Source organism: Hyperolius riggenbachi, chromosome 3 (genome assembly GCF_040937935.1).
Source record: "Hyperolius riggenbachi isolate aHypRig1 chromosome 3, aHypRig1.pri, whole genome shotgun sequence".
Classification (NCBI taxonomy): Eukaryota; Metazoa; Chordata; class Amphibia; order Anura; family Hyperoliidae; genus Hyperolius; species Hyperolius riggenbachi.
Genome location: NC_090648.1, coordinates 97719261 through 97741695, shown reverse-complemented (window position 1 = coordinate 97741695; position 22435 = coordinate 97719261). Strand labels below are relative to the sequence as shown.

General features: G+C 47.3%; 1 protein-coding gene across 10 annotated transcripts in view; it reads right to left on the bottom strand.

Moving 5' to 3' along the window:
- ANK1 (ankyrin 1) overlaps window positions 1-22435 on the bottom strand; it is a 460733-nt gene that overhangs the window by 138153 nt on the left and 300145 nt on the right. For all 10 annotated transcript variants that reach the window (XM_068274645.1, XM_068274648.1, XM_068274649.1 and 7 more), the window contains 4 exons: window positions 19197-19295; window positions 17299-17397; window positions 7849-8046; window positions 2651-2749 (listed from right to left, as the gene is read on the bottom strand). In XM_068274645.1, coding sequence (XP_068130746.1) covers window positions 2651-2749; window positions 7849-8046; window positions 17299-17397; window positions 19197-19295 — 495 coding nt within the window. The remainder of the gene's footprint in view (window positions 1-2650; window positions 2750-7848; window positions 8047-17298; window positions 17398-19196; window positions 19296-22435) is intronic.

Genomic DNA, 22435 nt, shown 5'->3' with positions numbered 1-22435 from the left:
GGCCCCTAGCATTGCCGCAACACAGACTCCTGGAACATATCCGACAAGAGCTTGTCAGATACGCTATGCGACCTCACTCCTTGCACGAGTGTGGTTGTACTGTGCCTGTGGGATTATGGCAGTGCCTGCGCAGTAAGCCAGAGCCACTTGCCCACAAGTGGCTTAGTGCTGCTGCTCAAGCTGTGCACACATGCAGTTGTGAGCACAGTAGATAATTGGTAACAACAGAGGTGCCAAATTAGAATAAAACAATTCAAATCCGTTTAAAAGTCTGTGGTTACCGCCCTCAGGTATATAATGAGCAGCCAATGAGTCGTTATAAATAACTATCCAGTTCTTAAGATCTATGGACTTTGTCCTTTTCATAATCAATTATGGGCATTATTGATACATTCAATTCTACCTATCTATGTACCTAGCATCCACTGGTATATTGTTTTTTATTTTTGTTTTGTCTCTTAGTGTATCTCCAACTCTGATTGCCTGATGAAGCGAGCTTTTGACCCGTGAAAGGCGTTGCATGCCTGGAGAGCTTATAATAAATTTTATTGTTTATTTATAACGACTCATTGGCTGGTCATTATATACCTGAGGGCGGTAACCACCAACCCCCCTCCTTTTAAACGGATTTTTATTGTTTTATTCTAATTTGGCGCCTCTGTTGTTACCAATTACCTACTGGTTTAGTCCACCCTTCTTAACACCTGAATGGGGTCAGGTCAGAATTCTCCCCACCTGCACATCCAGTGGTTGCCTTTGTGGTAACTCAGACTTGTGAGTATATTGCTCATATACTTTATGTTATACCTCTTCTATCATGACATACTACACTATATTGGGCTCTCGGTTTCACTTTTTGTATCCTAAGTTGTGAGCACAGGCTATTCACGCACGAGTGCAACTTATTAGGTCATTTTTAGTGAAGACCTGGGCTTTAGTGCACACTTTACATGCAGCTGGCATTATTGTCAGTTCTGGCAGGGAACTCACTTGCCCTAGCATCTTTGCATGCGATTACGGGGCTCTGTGATCGCATCTCTGATCTCTTTCTTTTTCCACGTGTGTTTTTCTGCATTTGTTTGCGATTTTCCAGATTGCAGCAAAGTACATTGTAATGGGGAATGTGCACGTCAAAGGGGGGAAAAAGCAAAAAGCTGTGCGATTTTGAAAAGCAGAAAAAAATGCGCAACCAGAATGTGAATGAACGCAAAAGACTTTGGATTCCTGAGCAAGCCATTGACTTCCAAAGCAAAAGACACGCGAATCTAACAAGCGTGTTTCCCGCCTCACAGTGTTTATTCAGGAAGCTATATCCAAGAAATGTTCACAACTGTTCTTTTTAGTTGCCCAGAAATGTATAAAATAATTTCATTCAACTGAAAACTAAGAGATGCCAAGAAAGGAAGGTGTATTTTAACAGAGGTCCACTTTGAAGAGGAACTGTAGTGAAAAAAACATAATGAATAAAATGCTTATTTTTTTTTACAATATTAATTTATAGATTGTTTTGTCAGCGTTTGTCCATTGTAAAATCTTTCCTCTCCCCGATTTACTTTCTCAAATTTATCACATACGACATCTTTACTGCTGGCAGGTGATGTCTGCGGAAGGAGATGCTGCTTGCTTGGCAGTTGGGAAAAGCCATTATTTCCCACAATGTAACGACAGGAAACATGATCAAGGTCATGACATCACACTGTGAGGGGGGTTTCACCGCAATATCAGCCACACAGGTGTCCCTAATGATCTTTTTGAGAAAAGGTAAAGATTTCTCGTAGGAAATGGGGTAACAGCTACTGATTTGGGATGAAATTCAATCTGAGGTTAAAGTTCCTCTTAAAGAGAACCAGAGACGAAGCACCCTCATGTATTTTATTACATTTATCAGTGGGAACATGACAGTAAACACCTACCCTGCTTTAGTTTTATTCTTTTCAGTCTAATCTATCTGTTATCAACTGTGATAAGAATCCACCGACTATTCAGTCAAGGTTTGACCTGGAATCATTATAGCTGAGTCACTCTTCTGTGGAGTCTTTTCAAGCCCAAGCCTTCCCCCTCCTGGCTCAAATTTCATGCTTTACATACTGAGAGCTGTGATGACATGGGAGGGGCTGCTGCTGCAGGAAAAATCTCTGTCTAACAGACAAGTGTGGCTGTGTGATCTGTGTGCTCTGTCTGTGCAGCCTGTCATTATTATCTAGTGTATGCAGTTTCATTACTATGAGAGACACTTCCTACAGGCAGCCACAAAGCATACCAGAATATGAAGTTGAAAGCTCACAGATGAAAGCCTACAGCAGCCTTGCTTGTCTATAGTCTCATATAGCCTAGACAGCACATCCAGAACACCTCATAACCTGGAAGCAGAAGGAATATGAGCCGGCGGCCATATTGGATATTTCCTGGAGGAATAATGGATAAAAAGCAATCAAAAAGGCACACCAGAGTGGCGAAATTATCGGGTAGAGCATTTATTCTCTACAAGCTATCAACTGATATGTTTATTTTGTGTGAATCGTTCATCTCTGGTTCCCTTTAAGGGCCATTTGGATAGAGGTACTTGCAGGCACAAGTCTGTAGTCTGGCAGATTTGTTACTATGGTGACATTTTTCCTTTAACAATAAGTTATGTGTGTAATAGTCTTACCCGCGTTTCAGCACCAACTGCGGCATCATGAGACACCAGGAGCTCCGCTATGTTAAGGTGACCTTCTTGGCTCGCTAGGTGGAGGGGGGTGAGGGAACTCTGAAAGTACAAAACCCAGAATAATGACATAACCGTACATTTTAATAAATAAGAGATACAGTAAAACTAATGATGTTAACTATAGATGTCATTCTGGTAAATTATATGAAACGTAAAATGGTCAGTCAGTTTTCAAATAACTTCATTCCCTTGCTTATAAAGTATTTTACAGTACTGCTACCACACAGCCTTTTTCTTCCCATTCTCTCTGTATTCATAGTGTGTATTGTCCTCCCAGCTGTAGTAACAATGAGAAGCAGTCCTTCAGCAGATGGGAACCGCCCATTCTATTTCTGACCTATGGCTATTGTATTCACACCTGTCAGTCAAGCATGTGAACAGGCCAATCTAATTTCTATGATGAGCTTCAAGAGAGAGCTGGCTAGACAGACAGTATAGGGGATTTTATCAGCTAAATCATCTCATATCTTATAAAGGACAAAAGATTTTATAAAGGTATAATTTAGAAATGGTGTATCCTTAAAATAATAAGTCGCATAACTCTGAGAACAACTGATTTAGCCACTGCATGTGCGTCGTGTATTAGGCAGTGTTGCCTTGTGGTTCTGGGTCACCATTATGTTACGTAAAACATTGGAAATGCTATTCTTTTTCTTTAGCTGATCCATTCACTCTTTAGTGTTTTTCTTTAACTTTTGGATTGCCTTGTTCGCATCCTTATTACTTGTTGACCAGATAAAAATAAAGAACTGATTTTTGGTTTTATGCCCGACAATTACACTTTAAAGAGAACCCGAGGTGGGAATTACTTTTACTATTGGGGCACAGAGGCTGGTTGTGCGCACTAAGACCAGCCTCTGTTGCCCCATCGTGTGTCTCCATGTCCCCCCTGCTCGCCGCTATACCCCCCGCATTGCTGGCGACACGCAGCGTGTCGCCAGCTCAATGTTTACCTTGCGCTGTCAGTCAGCGCCGCTCCCCCGCCTCCTCCGCATCGGCGCCACCCGCCGCGTCACTTCCCTCCTATCAGCGGGAGGGAAGGGACACGGGCGGGTGCGCCGATGCGGAGGAGGCAGGGGAGCAGCGCTGACTGACAGCGCAAGGTAAACATTGAGCTGGCGACACGCTGCGTGTCGCCAGCAATGCGGGGGGTATAGCGGCGAGCAGGGGGGACATGGAGACACACGATGGGGCAACAGAGGCTGGTCTTAGTGCGCACAACCAGCCTCTGTGCCCCAATAGTAAAAGTAATTCCCACCTCGGGTTCTCTTTAAAAATCACTCTTATGGTGACCATACATGGTACAATTTTTTCATACAATCTTACCATTTCTATGTAGTATAAGGGTAAATTAAGTGAATATACTGAAATGATAATTTAGACAGTTCCCTTATATTACATAGAAATGGCAAGATTGTATGAAAAAATTGTACCATGTATGGCCACCATTACTTTTCTTATCCATAAAACATCATTCCCCAGTTTCCCTGGCTCTTATTTGGTACATCTGCCGCACAAAGTTGCAGGGCATGCTGGGTTTTCTTTTTTTTGTTCCTTACTGTCCTCCCCTTTTCCCCTCAGACATAACTAATGCAGCCTGATTGGCTGAAGCCTCTTTCCTTCCCGTTTTCCCTTCCCACACCTCTGTTCCTCTCTGATTGGCCAATATTTCTAATGCTGAGAAGCTGAGAAAATCACTCAGAGCTGGGTGGGAGTGTCTGAAGACTGGGAGGAGGGGGGGGGGGAATGCATACACAATCAGGCAGAGGTGAGTAAGGTAGGAAATGACTTCAGGATTGGCTTCAAAATAGACACAGTTAAGATGGAAAATCCTAAAAAGGATTTTCTCTTTTTATGCTATAGAAAAATCACTAAAATCAAAATGTGGAAAGTGCAATACATATGTTATGTAAGTAGAGCAAGTATTGATCTACTTATATATGTGTTTTTTTCTGAGATAGTATGGCTGACAGCTCCTCTTTCAAGCAGAGATGGGCATTGTGTACATAGTGATCTATCGGTAGATATCAAAGGACTTCTGGGTAGATCCCACAGCATCCGCCTGAGTGAGGTATGCGTCGTACTCTGACTTGGATGAGCTTAGTGCGATATGCTGTCCTGAAGTTTTTCACAGAAGCGTAGAGGATTATGATGTTGCAAGGTGGGAAGCCATACATTTAGAATAAATACGTGCTACTCCTGAGTACAATTGCGGAGTTGACTGCTGGCTTGTGGTAATCACTAATAGACTGCGGCTTTGACTTGCATCTGTAGGTAAATTGTAACAGGTAGTTCATTTTCAATTCGTAATTTCTGAAGTAGCTCGCAGCTGAAGTGTGGGCACCTCTGCAGTAAAGCATAACTCTAGTCAGACAAGAAAGTAATGAAACGTTTTTATCCTAGTCTGCATAGAACTGTCTCTCTCACCTTCTTGGACTTTGTGGACATCAGAAATTACTTTAGAAAAAAATGGAATCCAACCTTAACCTGCCTGGCGTTCTATTAAGATCGCCAGGCAGGCTGCGGGAGGGTTTTTTTTTAATAAAAAAAAAACTATTTCATGCAGCCAACTGAAAGTTGGCTGCATGAAAGCCCACTAGAGGGCGCTCCGGAGGCGTTCTTCCGATCGCCTCCGGCGCCCAGAATAAACAAGGAAGGCCGCAATGAGCGGCCTTCCTTGTTTTGCTTACATCGTCGCCATAGCGACGAGCGGAGTGACGTCATCGACGTCAGCCGACGTCCTGACGTCAGCCGCCTCCGATCCAGCCCTTAGCGCTGGCCGGAACTTTTTGTTCCGGCTACGCTGGGCTCAGGCGGCTGGGGGGACCCTCTTTCGCCGCTGCTCGCGGCGGATCGCCGCAGAACGGCGGCGATCAGGCAGCACACGCGGCTGGCAAAGTGCCGGCTGCGTGTGCTGCTTTTTATTTCAGCCAAATCGGCCCAGCAGGGCCTGAGCGGCAGGCTCCGGCGGTACTGGACGAGCTGAGCTCGTCCAGACCGCCCAGCAGGTTAAAGAGTAACCGTCAGGCTGCAAAAGCTAATTTAAACCTCTATTCTCCTGTGTTAAACAGTTTAGAAGGAAGCCAAAAAGGCAATACTGAAGTTAAAAATCTCTCTTACTTTGATGTTTGCTGAACAGCAAGCCTCTATATTCCCAAGCTCCTAAGGAGGCCGGCAGGCCGCATAACAGATACTGCAAAGCATTCTGGGGCTGCTTCCTCTCCCCACTGCACTCCGTTGGTCCTCCCCTTCATTTCCCTAAACCGCCCTAAGGCTGCTTTCACAGTGGAAAGTTACAGGTTCATGTTACAGCAGCTTGTAACAGCAGCCAATGTGCTGTTCACAGGGCACATGTGCCGTTAAAGTATACTGCAGGAGTCCGCTATTGTTCCTAGCTACATGGCTAATTAATATTCACTGCACAGTAGTGTTGTCCGGATCATGAACCATTAGGATCTTTGATCCTGATCTTTTTTGTGAGTCGAATCATCAGGAAGCTGATTGAGGGGGAATATTACATCACAATTGGCTTCATACAAGACAGACAAACATGGAACCTGCCATGAGCTGTCAGGAGCATCAATCTCTGCAAATACTATATAAAAATTCTGTGATATCCAAACGTGGACAGTGAATTGCATATGTAATGTAAGTACAGCAAATATTTAGCTACTGATATATGTGGGTTTTTTTTCTCTGAGACCCTATACCTAACAGCTCCTCTTTAAGGGCTGGTTCAGACGGACGCTTGCAGAGCGTTTACAGCCAGCGTTCAGGGCTTGGTGTTAAACGCTCCCATTCAAGTGAATGGGAGCGTTTGTACCAAGCTTTTACGCGCGTTTGCACAAACGCGGCGTTCGGGTCCCGATTTTCCCTGGCGTTCAAGGAGCCCCTGGAAGCTACATGTAGCTTCCAGGGGAGGTTAACCGCGACGGCTAATGTCCCCCTAGGGGAAGAAAAAACGCGACCGCATCCAAACGCACACGAACGCTGCTGAACGCGACGCCAGCAAACGCAACGCCTCCAAACGTCCGTCTGAACCAGCCCTAACACTATTCTGTCTGGCACAATGCATATCAATGAATCATTAAGTGCTTGCATATCCCTTCTTTGTCTGGAAAGCACCCTTGTAGATAAGGAGCTTAAGGGAACTATTCTCTAAAGGTTCACAGGGAGACCTAGAGAGTGCATCCCAAACTAGAGAAAAAAGGTCTCAATGAGGGAATAGCTTCCATGAAACAGGTTTGACATATTTTTGCTAGGTTGATGTCAAGAGTGAAAGGGTGGCCAATTGGACCCTTATGATGCTAAAGACCTGGTGCTTATCCAGGCCACCCTGTAAAAAATGTCTAGGATTACTTCCAAGGCATCATTTTGACTAGAAATGCCAATCCTTTGTTTCCAAACTTGGTAAGTTTTCCAGGTAACAGATTTGCCATTGGATAGCAGGGTAGTGATTATTTTATCTAAGAACCCTTTATCCCTCAGGAGCTACCTCTCAGGATCCAGGCTGTAAGATGTAGTATTCCTGGGGTGGAAAAGGACACAGATCCTGAATCGCCAGATCCATAACTATCCGGAACCAGGGGCTCTTGCCCACCACAATGTAATTAATATCTTTATACTACTTTTCTTACGACCTTTGGCAGTAGGTTGACGGGAGGAAAGGTGTAAGCTACACCTTCTTCCCAGAAATTAATAGAGCATCTAACATGTTGGGAGGCAGTGAAGTGACACGAAGTCCAAGACTTTAGAATTCTCTATATACGCAGATAAGTCAAGGGTTAGCATACTACATCTTTCTGCTATCAGGAGGACAACCTCCTGGTTCAACCCCCACACTAAAATAGGGCGTCTGCTCAATCGATCTGCCACACAATCTGAGAAAGCCTTTTATATGAGTAGAGAAATGGTTTTCCACTGCTGGCAACCTGATTTCCTGGGTGAGATACAATAGGTCTCAGACTTAGAGGCAGATCATCCACAAGCCAAACCTAGGCAGTTGCCTAGGGCCTGGAGATAGTCTAGGGGCCTTGTGGCAATTTTTTAAGTAATATAACATGCTGCAGTCTGCTATGACTACGGTGGCATCCACTAAGCAAAAGCAACAGGTTCACTTTAATTGCTACAGGTATTACCTTGTTACCTAGATGCACGTTTCCCTGCTTGCTGAGTAGCAACGTCACCATGTCCACATGGCCCTCCTGAGAAGCAAGATGGAGTGGGGTGACCCCTTGAAGGGATTGGGCATTACATGTTGCACCAAACTGAAGGAGGGCTCGGGCTGTATCCACTGACCGCTGCTTTACCGCCATGTGCAAGGGGGTGTATCCATTCTGTTAACAGGAACAAGAGAAACTTGATTTGTTAATCAGAGAACAACAACAGAATCAAAAATCATTATGTCACTGATAAATGTTACATAACACAGAAGACATACAACCCCACCAACTGTCAATTCTGCCTAGGCAATCATGAGGCGTATGCTTTGCCCAAAAGTCGGCTAAATTAGGCATATTTTGAGTAAGCTGGGGAGGAGCATCCTGCTAACAGCAATTTTAACATTTTCTGCATAAAAATGATCAGCTTCTACTAATGAATTGCTTATCTAGGAGAAATATCAAAAAGTATGAGGCTGCAGTTGATTCTTTAAGTGGCAGGATTATAATCACACGATCATGAGTCATTACTACTTTTTGTTGGGGCCTACACAGGAAGAGGTGACGTAACCATGACAATCGCAAATCTCAGATGTAAATTTTGATCACATGATCAAATCTATGACATGCTTCGCCAAGTTATCTCTTAGGAAATTAGGTAGCAGAGATTGATTATCTGCAGTTTGATCCTTCTAGGCCCGGATTTACTTTACAGGAGCCTAAAGGCACAGATGTCCTGGCACCCTAGACTTTGCCCTCTATGAAGCTACAAACCTCCACCAAACTGCACCACAACTGTGTTGGCTATTCCAGCTGTCACTTCTCCCATGCTTCCCTTGCCCGTCATAGGTAACTACAGGTCCCCCTTAATATTACTTCTGGCTACCTAATACTAAGTAGCTAAAGGTGCCCCCAAGTATTAGGTAGCTAGAGGAACCTCAATATTAAGTAGCTAATGTTGCCTCAGCCTGAAAAGAGATCTCGTCAGTGGAATGCCAAATAGCAGGGTGAGTAACCTCTCATTTACACTCTCATCAGGACTCTACATAGGGAAGAAGGGAGGGGGCACCTGGGGAGGGGAGTGAGCTGCCTTTCCATCATCAGGCACCTGTAGGCAGGAGCCTGCAGTGCCTTATGGTAAATTCGGCCTTGGCTCCTTCTGTCTCATCCCTCCATTCTTTTACATCTCTCTGCTGTCACTCTGAGTTGGTCAATTTGAGTTCTTTCAGTGCCTGGTAGCTTGTCAGGCCATTTGTTTGCTTGTGCAGCATCTTCCTTGTACTCTTATAGTGGTCTGACCATGTGTCTAAGTCCAGTGGCCCCTTTCATACTGGTGCATTGCGTTTACCCTGTTTTGCCTCAGGGTACCACTACACCAATGAAAGTCTATGGGGCAATTCATACTTGTGCAGTACGATGTGCCGGAAGTCCTCAATCTGCCACGCGGGTAACACTGGAGCAACTGCATGTTGGTGGCCGGATTGCACGGCGACCGGAAGTCATGTAAGGCTATGGCAACACGGCTATTTTTTACATTTTTCAGCATTCGCTGTGCGGTGCGCATGCACTGAAGCGTATTTTTTCAACACACTTCCATGCAATTCGAATTCTGGCCACAGGAAGTGAGCGCTAGAGAGCCCGACGGGAGATTACCAAGCATTGATGTGGTAATCTCAGAAGGCTATTTTTAGCATTGGGATGCGATGCAATTATCACACCTCAGCGCTTCCCTAATGCCAGTTGCCAGCCTGAAACCGGCCTCAGGGCATCTAGCCATACAGTACACCTGAAATCAATCAAAAATTGATTGGGCACACTGGCGGTAACAGATTTCCAACAGATTTGATCAAAGTTGATGAATTTGCCAGAAACCAGTCCTACTAGTATTTGTGTGCTACTCCAGTCCCTGTTCCCTTGTCATCACATGTTTGGGATTGATGATTATGTTATCCATTCAGAAGTATCCGACTCTTGGTGATTCTATGGGTTAGCTCTCTCCATGCTGTCCGATCTTGAACCATTTCTGCCAGTTGCCTTAAAGAGGAACTCCAGTGAAAATAATGTAATAAAAAAGTGCTTCATTTTTACAATAATTATGTATAAATGATTAAGTCAGTGTTTGCCCATTGTAAAAGCTTTTAAATCCCTGATTTACATTCTGACATTTATTACATGGTGACATTTTTACTGTTGGCAGGTGATGTAGCTGCTGCATGTTTTTTTTTTTGGCAGTTGGAAACAGCTGTAAATAGTTATTTCCCACAATGCAGCAAGGTTCACAGGCAGGAAACTGCCAAGAGTACGTACTTTTCTTGTCTCTTGTGGGAGGGGTTTCACCACAATATCAGTCATACAGAGCCCCCTGATGGTCTGTTTGTGAAAAGGAATAGATTTCTCATGTAGAAGGGGGTATCAGCTACTGATTGGGATAAAGTTCAATTCTTGGTCGGAGTTTCTCTTTAAGCTCAATCCTGTGTCGGCTTTGATTGTGTCAAGCCAACGCATTCTCTGGCGGCCTTGTCGCCTTTTGTCACTGATCACTTCTAGCGTTAGGTCTTTGGGATTACCTGATTTTAATTCTAGGATTGCCTTTTTCTTACTTTTATTTGGGTTGTTTCTCACTTTATTTTTCACCTGGACTAAAGGTCCGTACACACGCCGGACTGGAGGAAACGACGGGTCTGTCGTCACCTCCCGCTGGGCGGGCGTTCCAGTCAACAGACTGTACACACGCCTGACTTTCTGCTGAAAACACGCCCAGCAGGAGGTGACGATGGACCCGTCGTTTCCTCCAGTCTGGCGTGTGTACGGACCTTTAGGAGAGCTAATTTGTGAGATATGGAGATAGATAAAGAGAGACAAAAATTGGATAAGACAGATAAGGAATGATGAATGAGGAGTTAAAGTGACACTGAAGCGAAAAAAAACACCTGCATGAATAGCATATGTACTATGGCAAATAAAACAGTCTCATATCTCATATTGTTTTCAGTACTGGAAGAGTTAGGGAACTTCAGTTGTTATCTATACAAAAGAGCTTCTCTGAGCTCCACCCAACTTGGGTCAGCTACAGTGCTGTTTTCTGAAGCTCTTATACATCAAAAAAACAGTGAGAGACAGCTTCAGATGATGCTTTACTGTAGGGAAGGTCATTAGCTCTATTTTGTTTTATAATTTAAAATAGCGTGTGGTTTGAAAACTGCAAATATGACACAATGGCCTAAATTCATAAAGCATTACCACATGCGGTAATGCTGAAAACAGCAGACTTTCCCGAGCACTTAGCAAAATGTCAATTCAAACTGAAATTACCGAGCAGTGAGGTAAATTACCGTCTTGGCTGTAATTACTTCCAACACATGTCAGTAAATTGTCAGCTAATGTCAATTCATAAAGCCTTCAACAAGCGGTAAGTCAGACAATAATTACCGTGTCGGTCTCTGGTGAGGTCTTAACAATGCAAAGTATCCTTCTGTGCAGGGAGCCAAAGTCTCTGTGAGTCTGTGCAGGGAACCAAAGTCTCTGTGAGTCTGTGCAGGGAACCGGAGTCTCTGTGAGTCTGTGCAGGGAACCGGAGTCTCTGTGAGTCTGTGCAGGGAACCGGAGTCTCTGTGAGTCTGTGCAGGGCGCCGAAGTCTCTGTGAGTCTGTGCAGGGCGCTGAAGTCTGAGTCTGTGCAGGGAGCCAAAGTCTCTGTGAGTCGAAGTCTCTGTGAGTCTGTGCAGGGCGCCGAAGTCTCTGTGAGTCTGTGCAAGGCACCGAAGTCTCTGTGAGTCTGTGCAGGGCGCCGAAGTCTCTGTGAGCCTGTGCAGGGCGCCGAAGTCTCTGTGAGTCTGTGCAGGGCGCCGAAGTCTCTGTGAGTCTGTGCAGGGAGCCAAAGTCTCTGTGAGTCGAAGTCTCTGTGAGTCTGTGCAGGGCGCCGAAGTCTCTGTGAGTCTGTGCAGGGCGCCGAAGTCTCTGAGTCTGTGCAGGGCGCCGAAGTCTCTGTGAGTCTGTGCAGGGAGCCAAAGTCTCTGTAAGTCAAAGTCTCTGTGAGTCTGTGCAGGGAGCCGAAGTCTCTGTGAGTCTGTGCGGGGAGCCGAAGTCTCTGTGAGTTTGTGCAGGGAACCGAAGTCTCTGCGAGTCTGTGCAGGGAGCCGAAGTCTCTGTGAGTCTGTGCAAGGCACCGAAGTCTCTGTGAGTCTGTGCAGGGTGCCGAAGTCTCTGTGAGCCTGTGCAGGGCGCCGAAGTCTCTGTGAGTCTGTGCAGGGCGCCGAAGTCTCTGTGAGTCTGTGCAGGGAGCCAAAGTCTCTGTGAGTCGAAGTCTCTGTGAGTCTGTGCAGGGCGCCGAAGTCTCTGTGAGTCTGTGCAGGGCGCCGAAGTCTCTGAGTCTGTGCAGGGCGCCGAAGTCTCTGTGAGTCTGTGCAGGGAGCCAAAGTCTCTGTAAGTCAAAGTCTCTGTGAGTCTGTGCAGGGAGCCGAAGTCTCTGTGAGTCTGTGCGGGGAGCCGAAGTCTCTGTGAGTTTGTGCAGGGAACCGAAGTCTCTGCGAGTCTGTGCAGGGAGCCGAAGTCTCTGTGAGTCTGTGCAGGGAGCCGAAGTCTCTGTGAGTCTGTGCAGGGAGCCGAAGTCTCTGTGAGTCTGTGCAGGGAGCCGAAGTCTCTGTGAGTCTGTGCAGGGAGCCGAAGTCTCTGCGAGTCTGTGCAGGGAGCCGAAGTCTCTGTGAGTCTGTGCAGGGAGCCGAAGTCTCTGTGAGTCTGTGCAGGGAGCCAAAGTCTCTGTGAGTCGAAGTCTCTGTGAGTCTGTGCAGGGCGCCGAAGTCACTGTGAGTCTGTGCAGGGCACCGAAGTCTCTGTGAGTCTGTGCAGGGCGCCGAAGTCTCTGTGAGCCTGTGCAGGGCGCCGAAGTCTCTGTGAGTCTGTGCAGGGCGCCGAAGTCTCTGTTAGTCTGTGCAGGGAGCCAAAGTCTCTGTGAGTCGAAGTCTCTGTGAGTCTGTGCAGGGCGCCGAAGTCTCTGTGAGTCTGTGCAGGGCGCCAAAATCTCTGTGAGTCTGTGCAGGGCGCCGAAGTCTCTGTGAGTCTGTGCAGGGCGCCAAAGTCTCTGTAAGTTGAAGTCTCTGTGAGTCTGTGCAGGGAGCCGAAGTCTCTGTGAGTCTGTGCAGGGAGCCGAAGTCTCTGTGAGTCTGTGCAGGGAGCCGAAGTCTCTGTGAGTCTGTGTAAGGGAACCGAAGTCTCTGTGAGTCTGTGCAGGGAGCCGAAGTCTCTTTGAGTTTGTGCAGGGAACCGAAGTCTCTGTGAGTTTGTGCAGGGAGCCGGAGTCTCTGTGAGTCTGTGCAGGGCGCCGAAGTCTCTGTGAGTCTGTGCAGGGCGCCGAAGTCTCTGAGTCTGTGCAGGGAGCCAAAGTCTCTGTGAGTCGAAGTCTCTGTGAGTCTGTGCAGGGCGCCGAAGTCTCTGTGAGTCTGTGCAAGGCACCGAAGTCTCTGTGAGTCTGTGCAGGGCGCCGAAGTCTCTGTGAGCCTGTGCAGGGCGCCGAAGTCTCTGTGAGTCTGTGCAGGGCGCCAAAGTCTCTGTGAGTCTGTGCAGGGAGCCAAAGTCTCTGTGAGTCGAAGTCTCTGTGAGTCTGTGCAGGGAGCCAAAGTCTCTGTAAGTCAAAGTCTCTGTGAGTCTGTGCAGGGAGCCAAAGTCTCTGTAAGTCAAAGTCTCTGTGAGTCTGTGCAGGGAGCCGAAGTCTCTGTGAGTCTGTGCGGGGAGCCGAAGTCTCTGTGAGTTTGTGCAGGGAACCGAAGTCTCTGTGAGTCTGTGCAGGGAGCCTAAGTCTCTGTGAGTCTGTGCAGGGAGCCGAAGTCTCTGTGAGTCTGTGCAGGGAGCCGAAGTCTCTGTGAGTCTGTGCAGGGAGCCGAAGTCTCTGTGAGTCTGTGCAGGGAGCCGAAGTCTCTGTGAGTCTGTGCAGGGAGCCGAAGTCTCTGTGAGTCTGTGCAGGGAGCCGAAGTCTCTGTGAGTCTGTGCAGGGAGCCGAAGTCTCTGTGAGTCTGTGCAGGGAGCCGAAGTCTCTGTGAGTCTGTGCAGGGAGCCGAAGTCTCTGTGAGTCTGTGCAGGGAGCCGAAGTCTCTGTGAATCTGTGCAGGGAGCCGAAGTCTCTGTGAATCTGTGCAGGGAGCCGAAGTCTCTGTGAGTCTGTGCAGGGAGCCAAAGTCTCTGTGAGTCGAAGTCTCTGTGAGTCTGTGCAGGGCGCCGAAGTCTCTGTGAGTCTGTGCAGGGCACCGAAGTCTCTGTGAGTCTGTGCAGGGCGCCGAAGTCTCTGTGAGCCTGTGCAGGGCGCCGAAGTCTCTGTGAGTCTGTGCAGGGCGCCGAAGTCTCTGTGAGTCTGTGCAGGGAGCCAAAGTCTCTGTGAGTCGAAGTCTCTGTGAGTCTGTGCAGGGCGCCGAAGTCTCTGTGAGTCTGTGCAGGGCGCCGAAGTCTCTGAGTCTGTGCAGGGCGCCGAAGTCTCTGTGAGTCTGTGCAGGGAGCCAAAGTCTCTGTAAGTCAAAGTCTCTGTGAGTCTGTGCGGGGAGCCGAAGTCTCTGTGAGTTTGTGCAGGGAACCGAAGTCTCTGTGAGTCTGTGCAGGGAGCCGAAGTCTCTGTGAGTCTGTGCAGGGAGCCGAAGTCTCTGTGAGTCTGTGCAGGGAGCCGAAGTCTCTGTGAGTCTGTGCAGGGAGCCGAAGTCTCTGTGAGTCTGTGCAGGGAGCCGAAGTCTCTGTGAGTCTGTGCAGGGAGCCGAAGTCTCTGTGAGTCGAAGTCTCTGTGAGTCTGTGCAGGGAGCCAAAGTCTCTGTAAGTCAAAGTCTCTGTGAGTCTGTGCAGGGAGCCAAAGTCTCTGTAAGTCAAAGTCTCTGTGAGTCTGTGCGGGGAGCCGAAGTCTCTGTGAGTTTGTGCAGGGAACCGAAGTCTCTGTGAGTCTGTGCAGGGAGCCGAAGTCTCTGTGAGTCTGTGCAGGGAGCCGAAGTCTCTGTGAGTCTGTGCAGGGAGCCGAAGTCTCTGTGAGTCTGTGCAGGGAGCCGAAGTCTCTGTGAGTCTGTGCAGGGAGCCGAAGTCTCTGTGAGTCTGTGCAGGGAGCCGAAGTCTCTGTGAGTCTGTGCAGGGAGCCGAAGTCTCTGTGAGTCTGTGCAGGGAGCCGAAGTCTCTGTGAGTCTGTGCAGGGAGCCGAAGTCTCTGTGAGTCGAAGTCTCTGTGAGTCTGTGCAGGGAGCCAAAGTCTCTGTAAGTCAAAGTCTCTGTGAGTCTGTGCAGGGAGCCAAAGTCTCTGTAAGTCAAAGTCTCTGTGAGTCTGTGCGGGGAGCCGAAGTCTCTGTGAGTTTGTGCAGGGAACCGAAGTCTCTGTGAGTCTGTGCAGGGAGCCGAAGTCTCTGTGAGTCTGTGCAGGGAGCCGAAGTCTCTGTGAGTCTGTGCAGGGAGCCGAAGTCTCTGTGAGTCTGTGCAGGGAGCCGAAGTCTCTGTGAGTCTGTGCAGGGAGCCGAAGTCTCTGTGAGTCTGTGCAGGGAGCCGAAGTCTCTGTGAGTCTGTGCAGGGAGCCGAAGTCTCTGTGAGTCTGTGCAGGGAGCCGAAGTCTCTGTGAGTCTGTGCAGGGAGCCGAAGTCTCTGTGAGTCTGTGCAGGGAGCCGAAGTCTCTGTGAGTCTGTGCAGGGAGCCGAAGTCTCTGTGAGTCTGTGCAGGGCGCCGAAGTCTCTGTGAGTCTGTGCAGGGCGCAGAAGTCTCTGTGAGTCTGTGCAGGGCGCCGAAGTCTCTGTGAGCCTGTGCAGGGTGCCGAAGTCTCTGTGAGTCTGTGCAGGGCGCCGAAGTCTCTGTGAGTCTGTGCAGGGAGCCAAAGTCTCTGTGAGTCGAAGTCTCTGTGAGTCTGTGCAGGGCGCCGAAGTCTCTGTGAGTCTGTGCAGGGCGCCGAAGTCTCTGTGAGTCTGTGCAGGGCGCCAAAATCTCTGTGAGTCTGTGCAGGGCGCCGAAGTCTCTGTGAGTCTGTGCAGGGCGCCAAAGTCTCTGTAAGTTGAAGTCTCTGTGAGTCTGTGCAGGGCGCCGAAGTCTCTGTGAGTCTGTGCAGGGCGCCGAAGTCTCTGTGAGTCTGTGCAGGGCGCCGAAATCTCTGTGAGTCTGTGCAGGGCGCCGAAGTCTCTGTGAGTCTGTGCAGGGCGCCAAAGTCTCTGTAAGTTGAAGTCTCTGTGAGTCTGTGCAGGGAGCCGAAGTCTCTGTGAGCCTGTGCAGGGAGCCGAAGTCTCTGTGAGTCTGTGCAGGGAGTCGAAGTCTCTGTGAGTCTGTGCAGGGAGTCGAAGTCTCTGTGAGTCTGTGCAGGGAGCCGAAGTCTCTGTGAGTCTGTGCAGGGAGCCGAAGTCTCTGTGAGTCTGTGCAGGGAGCCGAAGTCTCTGTGAGTCTGTGCAGGGAGCCGAAGTCTCTGTGAGTCTGTGCAGGGAGCCGAAGTCTCTGAGTCTGTGCAGGGCGCCGAAGTCTCTGTGAGCCTGTGCAGGGCGCCGAAGTCTCTGTGAGTCTGTGCAGGGCGCCGAAGTCTCTGTGAGTCTGTGCAGGGAGCCAAAGTCTCTGTGAGTCGAAGTCTCTGTGAGTCTGTGCAGGGCGCCGAAGTCTCTGTGAGTCTGTGCAGGGCGCCGAAGTCTCTGTGAGTCTGTGCAGGGAGCCGAAGTCTCTGTGAGCCTGTGCAGGGAGCCGAAGTCTCTGTGAGTCTGTGCAGGGAGCCGAAGTCTCTGTGAGTCTGTGTAAGGGAACCAAAGTCTCTATGAGTCTGTGCAGGGAGCCGAAGTCTCTGAGTTTGTGCAGGGAACCGAAGTCTCTGTGAGTTTGTGCAGGGAGCCGGAGTCTCTGTGAGTCTGTGCAGGGAGCCGAAGTCTCTGTGAGTTTGTGCAGGGAGCCGGAGTCTCTGTGAGTCTGTGCAGGGAACCGTAATTACAGCTTGTAACAAAAGAGATATCGCCACACTTCTGTTGTACCACTCAATGGGCTGCGGTAATTTACCGAGCTTCAAAGGTAGCTGTGAAATTCTTTATGAATTAGCACACAAAGGTCTAAAATACCGAATGCGGTATTTTCCCTGCCAGATTTTTTTTTACCGCACAGCCTTTTATGAATTGAGGCCAATGGTGCTTATTTTGAAAAAAGCTATATAACTGAAAATAAAAATATGAGACTCTTTTCTTTGCTACTAATGTTTTATTTCTTAGCAGTACTACACATACAATTCATTATATTATGAGAAGTTTTTTTCACTTCAGTATCACTTTAAGTCTGGTAAACAGAGCCATTATCATGCGTCAATAAGTAAGGTGAGATAACTCATGAAATTCGTTTTTCTCATCCATTGTCACAAATTGTGCCACCTTATGCTCAACTCTGGTTTTCCTTGCTGGTTGTGTCTCTGTCTCCCGTTTCTCTGGTGGGTTATTATAAAATGGTGTGTACGTTCTGCTTGTATGAGAACTTACCCGTGCAGTGCAGTGTGGAGATGCCCCCTTGTTCAGCAAAAGACGCACTATGTTGAGGTGATTATGATATACGGCTACATGGAGGGGAGTCAGGCCAGTCTACAGAAGAAAAAAAAAACATAGAAGAGGAGAAAGCATTTATGGTAGATGCATTTTCAGTATTCCGTATCAAAGTGCAATTTTAAAGGTGGACTCAATAAAATTTGATTGGATTTGGTACTGAATAATAAAGGTATTTGTAATATACGTCTGGGCTTGGTTTTGATAGGCCTTGCAACCAGTGGAAACCCTTCAGAATGGCTCTGCAGGTGAGCAAAGCATTCTGGGACATGAGACCTTTCAGAATGTCTGCACAGGTAAGTACAACATTCCGGGATGTGAGACCCTTCAGAATGGCTCTGCAGGAGATCACAGCATTCTGGGGCGTAAGACCTTTCAGAAAGGCTCTGCAAGCGATCAAAGCATTCTGGGACATATGATCCTTCAGCCATTCAGAATGGCTCTTCAGGTGAGCAAAGCATTCTGGGATATATGGCTGTACAGGTAAACAAACAATTCTGGGATGTGAGACCCTTCAGAGTGGTTCTGTAGGTGATCAAAGCATTCTGGGGCATGAGACCTTTCCGAATGGCTCAACTGGTGAACAAAGCCTTCTGGGAAGTGAGACCCGTCAGAATCGCTCTGAAGGTGAACAAAGCCGGGACATAAGAGCCTTCAGAATGGCTCTGCAGGTGAACAAAGCATTCTGGGATGTGAGAGCCTTCAGAATGGCTCTGCAGGTGAAAAAAAGCTGGGAATATGGGCGTTGAGATGTTGCCAAACCCCAAAACTCTGACTGCTGCTGGAGATTAAATATCAGCTCAGAAAGGTTTTCTGCAAGAAAATCTTCCCAACTACAAAATACTAAGCTGTAATACAACATGCTGTAACAGGGAATGGTGAGGGTATGTTGTGCTCAGTGAATTATTCATTGAACTATGGTTCCCCAGAGACCAGACGACTGGAGATGAGACGTCTACTGCTAACTTGCTACTCTCCAGGCACTGCTGGCAGAAGAACTTTCAAAGAAGGCATCTAGCTAAAAGGACTATATTAATATGATAGCAGCAGACTCTACACAGCATGCTTCATTAATGAAGCTTAATTAATCACGTTTCCACCACAACACAAGCCATCCCGGCTCAGTGAAAGGGACAATAATCACATTTACATACTGTTCTATCAACAGTTTTCCCTGCAGCTTAATAGATATCTCTAGCCTGGAAAAATAAAATAAATCACAATAATTTTAAAGTGAACCTTTCATGAGAAAAATACAAAAGCTGTCAGTACTGAAACTTGTTAGCTCTGACGATAACGTTCCTGCGCAGTACAGTCTGGACAACGTGGACTTGATTGACAGCGGCGCTCACGAAGGCGCAATAGAGGATGACCTCGAGGTCGTCCTCTGCACCAGCGGGGACCCCGGGCCAGCAGCTGAAAACGGAGCTGTGGTTTGGGACATGTCAGCTGCAAGGGGCTGGAGGAAGCCCCAGGCAAGTAGATCAGGGGTTAGCAGAGATTGCCTGATGACTCCTTTAAGATTGCACTGCTTGATCATTAGGGAGACACTACAGTGTACAAGCCCTGATTTGGGATGGCTAGCAAAATGGTTTGGCAAAAAAATTTGGCCAAATCGCAATCCCTCCAGTGGGCTCACCTTCATCCACTTTCATCGGTAAAACAATTTTTGGAATCGCCAGCGATTGTTGTTAGCAATGAAACTGCTGAAAGCACTGTAGCGGGTCCTAGGCCTTGCCATTTGAAAAAAAGGAAGTAATCTCAACAATAAAGTAAAGGGGTGAGGTGGGGGAGTAGAACATAGACAAATTGAGACATGACCCGCAGTGTGCAGTCACCTTGCCGGCGCTGTTGCCGTGAGCACCTCTCTCCAGCAGCAGCTCTGCGATCTGGATCTTCCCATATTTTGCTGCCACATGAAGGGGAGTTAAACCTTTCTGAGGAGAGAAAATAAAAGGGTGAATAAAGGGAGTGAGGGCAATATGCAATGCATAATACACAACATGAAGTCATCCAAGAAGAAGTAGACTACAGAGATACATTTTGTTATCAGTGTCTGGAATGCTTTATTACCACCAAACTCAATAACATCTTAGGCTCGCTGCATACTGCAGATTGGCGGTGCAGTGCGGCGGGCGGGCGGCCACACCGCCAAAAGCAGGCCTTTAGGGATTGCCTTGTTAGCACATGGTAATCCCTGTCTGGCATCCGGCCAAAAAGGAAGTGATGTTCACTTCCTGTTCAGCAATCCATGATGTGCGCAAAAGTGTATTTCTAAAATATGCTGCCACGCATGCGTGACGCAGATAACATGACTTCTGGCCCAACGCAGATCGACAAGGGCACCGCAGGAGCCGCGTTTTAATGTAGGTATTGTAGCGTGTTAGATAGAGCACTTCTGGCGCATCGTACCGCAACGTGGGGAGGGTGAACTCCCCCATAGATTAACATTAGGCTGCAGTGGGGTGTGGTAAATTTACCGCACCACCTCAGTGTTAAAGGGCCCTCAGGAAAACAGCTGTGCTTCATACTTCTAAATACTTGTAAAATACATGTGTTAATTAACATTGAGAAAACAGCACAAATATAATCTGAAGAGACATTTTATCATTGTTAAATATGAAAACAACCATTTGCAAATACACCTGTATTAGGAACCGTAGTGAAAATAACAAAGAATAAAATTGCCTTTTTTTCTACAATATTAATTTACAAATTGACTCCTACCGTAACTATTATTACTCTCACATACCCACCTAATTTGTAGTTAGTACATATTAAGAATATAACAATGTTCCTCACACACCTTGCTATTATTGTTCCTCACACACATTTTAAGGTCGTCCTTACTGAGCAATCCTTCCCTTAACCTCCACTCTGGTCTGGTATTCCGGCTCCTCTGCCAGCGACAGATATACAATTCAGAGGGTCATCAGATTAGTGGAGAAGTTAACCCGAAAACCCCTCCCCCCACTTGACCTTATTCATGACATCAGACTGCATGCCAGAGCAATGAGGATTGCCAATGATCCCTCCCATCCAGGCAATTGGTCCTTTAGTCATCTCCCATGAAACCTTCAGGCCATCACCCCCAGGATTTCAAGGCGCAAGAACACTTTTTTCCCCCCTCTGCCCTAAGACTGGTTGAACTCCTAAACTTCCTCCATGACCTCTTCTCCCCTGCAGTCACCCTCACACCCCTTAGGCTGCAATCACTGATGTTGCAATCTGCGCTAATGCTACAAATGTTATCATGTTTGGTTTTATCACTATCATTGCTATTGTTTTTCTGCTATCCCCAAATCTGCTGCTTCTGTAACCTGCTTACTGTATATACTCGCATATAAGCCTAATTTTTCAGCATAAAAAATGTGCTGAAAAGTTACCCTCTCGGCCTATATGGGAGTCAGTGGGGCAGGTTTTGTTACTGGTAGAGGAGCGCAAGAATTGTGCACTAGTGATCCTGCTCTTACCAGATTGCACGCTGCTGTGTCAGTGCCCTCCATCCCCTGCAACATGCTGTGCAGAGTGCGGTGCTCAAGACTATCTGTGTCCCCTGGCTTGTGGAGCGGAGCGTGCAGCAACATGTCAGCGGTCAATGATCAGGGATTCTTCCTGTGTGGCAATTGCTGTGGCTCATGTCTATGACACCATCTAGTGGCTTCTTGAGACACAGCTGTATGATCCTGGGGCAAATCTGGCTATGGGGAGTGGGGCTGACTTGTACTGGGGAACATCTGGCTAAAGCGGAGGAGGTTATATTGGGGAGGGGGCTTATACGCGAGTCAATCACTTTTTCCTGGTTTCTGAGGGAAAAGTGGGTACCTCGGCTTATATAACAGTGAATAATTTGGGCACTGGCTCCTAATAAACAAAGTATAGGTAAAGCATTTACTGATCCTCTTCTGTTTTGTTTTATCAATGCTTTGGCACATCTCATAACCATCCCCCCTAACATTATATCCCCTTTTCTGACGTCTAAACCTTCCTTCCCCACTAATGTTAATCCCTTACAAACCTCACCCAGTACTAAATCACCACTCTATATTGGAGTATCTGTTTATGCAAAGGAAGAGTTCGGCACACCAAACTCTTTGCTTTAAATGAACAGATACTGTAATATTTTACCTGAGGAAGCAGGTTGTCCAACGAAACACGTCGCGTGTGGAGTTTTTTTTATGTGAAAATAAAGCGGGTTTTAAAATTGCTTTGATATCCCTCTGTTAGCAGAGGATATAGAAACTGAAAGCAGAAGTCATCTGTTATTGTCTAGAATTGCCCCTAGTGACAAGTGGCCATAAATACACATTGCAGCAGTACTAATTAGTAGCAAGGAATTATAACAAATTGTAACAAATAAGAAAAAAAAAAAAGTGCTCAAATAAATTTGCCTGGAGCACTTGCAAGCCTCTAAAGAAATTGGCAGCTAAAGTGTTAATCTGCTTTTAGTGTATTTTAACTACTTCCATAGCAGTCTCTGCCCCCTTAAGGACTAGAGACTGCAGGTGCAGTAAAACAGCGCTTATCGACAAATTGCCGAAATAATCCGCCGCTCCAACTGGTCACGCCGTTCGGTCCCCGCCACAGGTCCCTCTCTCTGCCGTCCCTATGACAGCAGAGCTGTGCAAGCAGGTCAGGAGCCACTTTCATTGGCTCCTGACGCTGTCAATCAATGTAAGCCAATGGGATTGGCTTACAGTGATGACAGCGTCAGGAGCCAATAAAACTGACGGCAGGGCAAGTGATCTGAGGCGGGAGACAGCGGTGCGATCGGCGTAACTGTACGGTGACTATTGTTAAAATCTACGTCCTGTCAGATCTACACAGCCACAGGCAGGACGTAGATTTCAACTGTACCGGCCCGGATCTGGTTAATCTTTGTAGGCGCCTCTGTACTACTGGAGGTTTTTTGTAAAACTTTTAAGAGATTGGTCTCATTAGATTAAAATCCCAGAGATCTAATTTGAATGAGGAAAAAAAAAACAACAACTCCTAAAAGTGATTGCTGAACAATTAATTTCAGATTCCCATGTAAGTCTACCAAGCAAAGAAGATTGAATTATTAGTACAATCCACA